Source organism: Dendrobium catenatum, unplaced genomic scaffold (assembly GCF_001605985.2).
Source record: "Dendrobium catenatum unplaced genomic scaffold, ASM160598v2 fragScaff_scaffold_128, whole genome shotgun sequence".
NCBI lineage: Eukaryota > Viridiplantae > Streptophyta > Magnoliopsida > Asparagales > Orchidaceae > Dendrobium > Dendrobium catenatum.
In genome coordinates this window covers 1,092,598-1,100,726 of record NW_021318590.1, presented here as the reverse complement: position 1 = coordinate 1,100,726, position 8,129 = coordinate 1,092,598, and the positions used below count along the sequence as shown (strand labels likewise).

The 8,129-nt window shown below is 35.0% G+C and overlaps 1 protein-coding gene across 1 annotated transcript in view; it reads left to right on the top strand.

Moving 5' to 3' along the window:
- Positions 1-4,959: 4,959 nt before the first annotated feature.
- LOC110105020 (gibberellin 2-beta-dioxygenase 6) overlaps positions 4,960-8,129 on the top strand; it is a 9,569-nt gene continuing 6,399 nt past the window's right edge. The window contains exon 1 of the mRNA XM_020834366.2: positions 4,960-5,546. Coding sequence (XP_020690025.1) covers positions 5,116-5,546 — 431 coding nt within the window. The 5' untranslated portion in view covers positions 4,960-5,115. The remainder of the gene's footprint in view (positions 5,547-8,129) is intronic.

Genomic DNA, 8,129 nt, shown 5'->3' with positions numbered 1-8,129 from the left:
ATATTTCTATATTATTTAATTATTTTCATTATTTAAGTAAATAATACGATAATTATTTTGAAATTAAAAATTATTTTCAAACCCTTTTTAAATCTCATTCGGGTGATCAGTAGATCTCACTTATATTTATGCATGTACTAAATTGATATATTTTGAATTATCTTATTTTTAAATTTATAAATTTAATATATGTGTATTTTAATATATTTTAAAATTACATATATTTTTAAATCTCTAATTTTGACATATCTACTTATAAAATTTTAAACATAGGCTATGCACATGGATAGCATTCATGGGGGAGGTTGATCAGTGGATGGTTGAGCCTCAATCATTCACTAATCCATTTGTTAAGGGCGCTTTTTTTTCTTTTATCATCTTTTGCATGTGTATGATGCACGAGCACTTAGTTTAGGCTCTTCTAGATCTAAGGACTAGATTTATTTACTATTTTTTATGCATTTTCCCTTTATGTTATCCCAAGGGTTAGCTCAAAACTTAATTTAAACCTATTTGATGTAGTGACACCCTGAGGATAATAATTAAGGACTCACCTAGCAAACTTAGAAAAATTCTAAGAGCTATGATTGATCTCTTATTGACATAAAAATTTCTACGTTTAAATTTAGTAAAATATTAAATCATTCAAAATTTTCTAAAAATTTTTAGGACTCTTTAGACCCCTTAATAAACCAATCCTAATTTACCCGATAATTAGGCCCCGATAACTTCAAAAAATTATAATAAATCCATTTCAATTCATAAAAATGCCTATAATACCCCAAACTCTTTAGAATCCATCCCTTGACCTTTGATAATTAGGGCTCTTTAGTTAGACTTCCATCTAACCCTTAATTCAACTTTAACTAAAAATTATCGTTTTGCCCTTATTAGATAATTAAAAAATTATTAAAAACTCTAAATTTTCTGCAAACACTTCGGAACATCTTCTTAGGTTATTTTTGACCTTTGGAGGTGATTCCATTCAGTTTGGAGCTAATTTAGAGCAAAACCCTAAAATCACCTCTTATTAAGCAATTTTTAATAATTCATTAATTGTCCAAAACTTCTTAAATTCATAACTTTGCCTAGGAAACTCCAAATCCAGCAAACTCAAAGCCTAACTACTCCTCTTAGGGTCTAATATTTAACTAACATGCTAGAACCTCCAAACCTAGCTTATTTCTTATAGTGACCTTTTGGACCACCTTAGTTTAGCGTATAGATGGACCCCGAAGTTTCTAAAATTCACTAACATAATTTAAACTTTAATTATTACTAACCTAAGCATTAAAATGAATCAACAAATTAAATTAACTAAAATGGATCCTAATTCACTAATATTTAAACTTTAAATAAAGTTTCATTTTCAAACCTTCAACAAATCTGAACTTTAAATAACTTGAATTAACTACCCAGCTTAGGATCCATCCTAGCCAGATAGGCCTTTACACAAACGTAGAATTGTTTGCTAGGGCACCACTTCTAGACCTAGGTTAGACCGGTATTTACTTTTCTACTATGTGTCGGGCTTTCTGATATTTTACTGCTTTCTGATATTTTACTGCATGTTGTGAGTTAAATTGATGTTGTGTTTGCTTACTTTTACTGTACTCTGGGAATTGATGTGATTGTGCGTTAGATTTACCCATAGGTTAGGATCGATATTTTGATACTAACGATGTTTTCTGTAGGTGTCCAAGATCATGCGGCGCTAAATAAAAAGAGGGCAATAGTTATGATTTAAATACTAACGATGTTTTATGTAGACTCTCCAGAACTTGCTCAGCCCCCCTAAATAAATGAGGGCTAAATTAAAGTCATAAATAATAACTGCTACAGCTGCTCTAAAGATTTCTTAGCCCTAAAAAATAATTAAGAGCATGGCCAAGTGTGGCTGTAATGAGTATATTTTTTTTCATATAAACTGCTTAGGATGATATATTAACTGCTTGAGAATTTTTATTAGGATAACCTTGTAGGAGAGTCTAGAATTTATTACTTTCTATTAATTTAAATTATTTATAATATTGATTTGAGTTATGAAAGTGTCTTTGAGTTGGGACATCCTTACCCAACTTGAATTCCAAAAGAAGAAGGCATCCTCAAGAGAGAGAGTCTTCTTCCATTTGGAAGATTGAGTTCAGATCACTTTTAGATATCCAAAGAGAAAAGGCAATACCCCTCTAAGGAAAAATTGTCTCTTCATTTGGATATTCAAGCCACGATGAATCCAAAGAGACTGGGGGGAGATCAAAGGAGTCTAAGGAGAAGAAGTCCAAGAAGGCTGAAGAGCCGAAGACCCAATTAAAAGTTCGTTAGGGATGTTAAGCCCTATAGAACTGGCCCAAGGCTAACAAAGAGAGAGGTGAATTGGATAACTTTAAAACCAAAGAGAAAACTCAAACCAAAATCACCATAGAAATCAAAGTGCGGAAATTAAAACGCGAAAGCAGTAAAAAGAAAAAACACACTGGATTTATAGTGGTTCGGTCAAACCTTGACCTACGTCCACTCCTTGGAGGCACCCTCCAAGTATTGCACTACAAAAGTGTCTCTCCTTTAGCCCCCACAGGCCCGCTAATGAGGATGCCCTAATTAGGATTTCTGATTTTGGACAGATCGTCCAGGCCGATATTAATATTTTCCCTGACGATGTTACCAAAAACAGAAATCATATAGGGAGCAAGAGAATTTCTACCAAGTTATAGCCACACCAAATACAAAAGACTCAAGAAAGAAAAAAAGATTACAAACCAACATAGATCTAGTCTATACAATCTTGAGCTGGTTCCAGATTGCAGTCTGATCGTGTGGACCTGAAACGTTAGCACATAAGTCAATCGTAGAGAAATAAGGAATGTTTGCTATCATCAAAATCATAAATCATAGATCCGTAACACCAATATCCCAATCAAAGTCATTTGCGTCATTCCTAGGTTTAGAAATCCGGGTTGTTAGCAGTGGTTCCCAACCACTTTATTTTCTGTAGACCCTGGTTTATAATTAAGGGCAGTTTGTCTATTATCATTTATTAATTTGTTAATTATTCTGATGTATTTTATTTGTAATGGCTTGCCTCTAGGATTTCTTGTGTTTCTTAATTTATTGGTGTTTTGCATGCCACTTTTATTTTAGCCTGGATTTCATTAGGTTCTCTAATGACTAAAACTTTTTCTACTCGTAATTAAATTCTAAAATTTTAAGAATTAAAGAACTTATAAAGTTAACAAAGTAGGGAATAGCTGGAGCCGTCTGAGGCCGCATACATATTATTGCATCTCTCTTTCCTTCTAATAAGACACCTCCCTACCTGCGGGTAGAGTCTGGATAATCTGACCTATAAAGATGAAGTGTCGGAACTGGGGAGGCTTATTCTTAAATTATTTTTCTATAAGTCTATTTTTAAAATCTGAAGCATACATGATTTAGTCTTTTAACTAGCATGTATTGTACTAGAAACCAATTAAAATAAAACCTAATTGCATTAGCTCTAGAAGCATTTACCCTACATAAGTAAAAGGCCACTTAGGAGCTCTCTAGATGTTAGCCTTAATTTTGAAAAAACTAAACTACCCATCTATCTTTCATAAATGATCAGACATCATGGTTTTAAATCGATTAGGTTGTTATCTGGCTCCCTAATCTAGGCCGGGGTAAGTTTAAGTTTTGCACTGCATTAGTCAGGACACTGGTGTTAGTATTGTTCATAGAACACTAAACCCAATTTAGATTTATAATTCAGGGCTACTACATTCTGTCTCGTAGTATGCCTCATCGGTTGGTAAGTTTTCTATTTTTCAGGGACTATGAATCCTACATATTCGCATCACATTGATGACGCCACTTCTATTTTTCTCTCATGTATGCTTAGAGTGCTTGACTTTCTTTTCTTCAGTTTCTCCTTAGTGCCTTAGTCACTTTGAATTTTGGTATGAATTGCATGTGTTAACTAAGTCAAATCAGACCTTTCTTCCCCTTAATTAAAAACATCCTAGTCTCCAACCTTGTGTCAATCCCATTCGAAAGGATAATATATGATCCTTAATCAAGAGTCTTCTTAGGCTTCAGACTAAAATGTAATTAACCACGGGGGCTTGTGCCCATGGGAAATTGAATTCCACAATCAAATAAATCTCACTCGAGCTGATTTATCGGGTGGGGGAAACTCGTTGTTATGATCAGGTCGTATATATTACTATCCATTGGGGTGCGATGGCGAGAGCCGCTATCCTCAATGGTTAGTCGTATGTGCGATCTAATCTGTCCTTCCATTGGCCCGTTTACGAGGAGCGCGAAGGCCTGCGATCGTCTCTATCCTTCGGGGTGGTGCGGTCGTATACCCCTCCACACTCTACAGCCTGCAGTGTCCTTTCGTAGGTCCACAAATAGTTCACAAAATGAAAAAAAATTCATCCACTTGAAAAATAATTAGGGCCTACTTGATAAGTCATAGTCGCCTACTTGGGACGATGAATTCATAGATTGTAATCACCTGCTTGGTATAAATTCATTTGTAAACTTGACGTATATCTTTTGAGCTAAAATTAAGTTGACTTAACTTGAACTGAGCTAACATGATTGGAATCAAGCCGACTTAATTTGAACCCCTTCTGGTTGACTTAAAACTCATTCTTTAAAAATAATTAATTATACAATTAAAATTTACTTAGAGCTTTCAAATTTATATTAAAATTATTAGTTTTATATGATACCATAAATTATAATAATCTTAATCTAAATATGAAAATTTTAATTTATATTATAATAATAAATACGTCATATTTTTTTTTCTAAAAAATTTTTAATCTCCCCACTGGTTCCGTTGTTCAGGAATTTCCTTCCCAAAAAAAAAAAAACTTCCAAAAAAAAAAAAAAAAATTACGTAAGATAATCCCGTGAGACCGACCGTTTTAGTCCGACCGTACAATATACAAAACTCCAAATTTATCTTCCCATCTCAATCCTTCCCGACGATCGGCTCTGCCCTTAATTTCCCCAAAAAAAAAAATCCCTTCCCGACAACGTCGCGTGCGACAAAACCACCACACTCGATCTCCAGCCTCTACTCATACGTCTCCTACCATTTTCAACTCTTCATAACTAAATTCCGATATGTCCGCCGCAGCCGCCGCCGACGCCGTTGATCAATCTTACCCTCCCTTCCTCTCCGGCGCTGCCATGCCTCCTCCTCCACCGCCAGGCCATGAACCGCTCCATGTTCCTCTGATTGACTTGGAAAATCTCGAACACAAACGGCTCGGCGACGTTTGCCGATCACTTGGCCTCTTCCGGCTCGTAAACCATGGCCTGCCGCGCGAGCTCTCGGACCGGGTTCAGGCTGAGACGCGGCGGATTCTGGAGATGCCGTTTGAGCAAAAGCGAGCGGAGATGTCTGAACCGGACGGCGGCGGGCCGGTGGTTTATTTTTGGGGCACGCCTGCCGTGAGCTTGAGTCTTCGGAGCGTCAACTGGGTCGAGGGGCTCCACGTATCGCTAGCCGGAATCCGCTCCGGGGACGGACTGGACTGCTCTGCTTCCCTCCGGTACGGTCCTAATTGCATTTTTCCCTTATTTATCTATTTGTTCGGATGCTGAGGAAGGTGATGGGAAACGGCGGATCCAATAAATAATATTTTTTATATATAATGATATGTAGTTTAGATTTATTTCAAGATAAATAACATATATAAATAATTTATTTAATATTTTCTAAATTAAATTCAACATTTTGAGTTCTTGTTCTATTTTTTTTATTTTAAAATTCATGAAAATAATTATGTTAGTTGATAAGTGTGACTAAGAATAGGGGTGTTGATAAATAACCCGACTCGCTAATTCGAGTCAAATCCGACCTAAAAAATTCAGATTCGGATTGACCCGTTTAATAATGGAGTTTGGTACAGCTCATGCATTCCAGCGTTTATAAATGGGTCGAGTTCAGATTGACCGAAAACTCGATTTTGATCCAAAAAAGGCCTATTGAATATTTCTCTAAATTTTATTATTTGTTGGAGTCACTAATAAATTTATATATTTTTTTATTTTTTATCAATTAATCTAAAATTTATGATTAAAAATTTTAATACAATTATTTTTCTTTAATTAAAATGTGTTATCGAGTCGAGTTTGGGGCACTAGTGGGTCGGGTTCAAGTCCACCTTTTTATCTATTTATTAAATAGTTTGAGTTCAAGTTGCTCGAATTTAGATCAGATAAAATTTGAATTGAATCCAAACTTGACTCGTTAACCCATTTTGACACTCCTATAGACGTGTGTTTTGATTGATGATAACTATTAAATTTTCAAATTTAATATAACATATTATAAAACTATAATCATAATATGAATTTGACCACTCATACATTAGACTATATTTTAATTTTCTTTTAATCCACATTCCCTATTAAATAATAAAAACATAATTTAAATTTATGATTTGAGACATAATTTTTGAAGGTTTTCTATCATACAACAACAACAACAACAAGCCTTTGTCCCACTATGTGTGGTTGGCTACATATATGAATCTTTTTTTGCTATTATTGTGTCAAGTTAAAAGTCAAATTCTCATTTAAATCTAATAAAGAAATATCATTTCTAATATTTTTTAACCAAGTCTTTTTCGGTCTACCTCTACCTTTCTTAACATAAGTCAAATCTAATACATCAACTTTCTTAACTGGGTCATCGGAAGGCCTTCGTTTAATGTGACGAAACTCTCTAATCTTATCTTTCACTGGACCTACTCCATCCTTTTCACGTATATGCTCATTTTGTATCCTATCTCTAAGGGTCAAGCCACTCATCCACCTATGCATCGTCATAAATAAGTAAAATTAAAAAGAGGATTATTGTCATGAGAGTTCTCATGATTGATTGAGTTTTTATTGCAAAATCTTAGATGGCATTGAAACATTATGTTTGAGGGAAAATGATACATTGATGTAAGAAGGGGTGTGCATTATTTTGTTAAAATCAAAAAATCATATAAATAAATCTTATTTGATTAATTCGGCTCTGTTGAGCGTTGATAAATTTGTGGCGGTAGATTGAGAGAATTTTTTGTTTTAGCGATGTACGAATATCCAGTATACAAATAGATAGTTGAGAGGTTGAGAGAGCAAGAGAACAATAGAAATTTTCTTATGCGGAAAATGTAGAAAGAGAAAAATCACCTAACCTAGGAGAAAAGATTAATTCTACTATACTTTAATGAGATACAAATATTTGGAGACAGTGACATTACAATAATTTGGAGAGTCTGTCGAACTTTGTATGGGTACTCGAGAGTTTGTAATGACCGTGATCAGATGATAGAGGTCAAAAGTTTGGTAGCAGTTGTTGAGAGAAGGTCCAGCAAAGGTCGGTTGTCGAGAAGAGGTCTGGAATCAATCGGCATCCGACGGAGGTCGATCGTCGGGTGGAGGTTCGGCGTAGGTGGGCGGTTGGGCAAAGGTTCATTGTCGGTTGGCAAGCGAGTGGTGGTCCAGTGGAGTATGGGATGGAAGTTTACTTGAGATGGTGCTTAGGCGGTGCTCTAGAATCCTTGAAGCCTCAAAGCTCTCTCTAATCCCTCACCCCAAAAGGTCCCCTTCAAGCAAAGAGTGTGACTCTATTTATAAATTTTAAGAGTAGTACAATCTGTAAATATGGAGAAGATCCAGAGCAAATTCAAAGTGTTCCATCAGACAACATATATTGATTCCCTCAATAATAAACATTCATTCATTATTTAATTTCCATAATGATGTTGGAATGGAATTATTTTGGAATTCACCTCTTTGAGCCGCTCGATTCGACTATAAGCATCTTATATTTTGATGTAATTTGGTCATCCAATTAATGCTCTAAAGCTTCTGAATATACTTTAAGCCTTTGATTTGAGCCCATTTTGGGCTCAGATTGGACTCATTGTTTTGTCATTAGATTCATCTTGTGGAGACGTTCAACTTGACTATGAGTTTCTTGAAATCGGAGTTTGGATGGTCATGAATTTAATCTTTGAAATATCCAATCCAAATATGTATCAAGATCCGCGCCCGATCAAGATAATTTTTGGTGATTTGTTAGTTCCATCTTATTATATATATATAATTATAATTTCAACATTTCGTGGAGTTGGAGC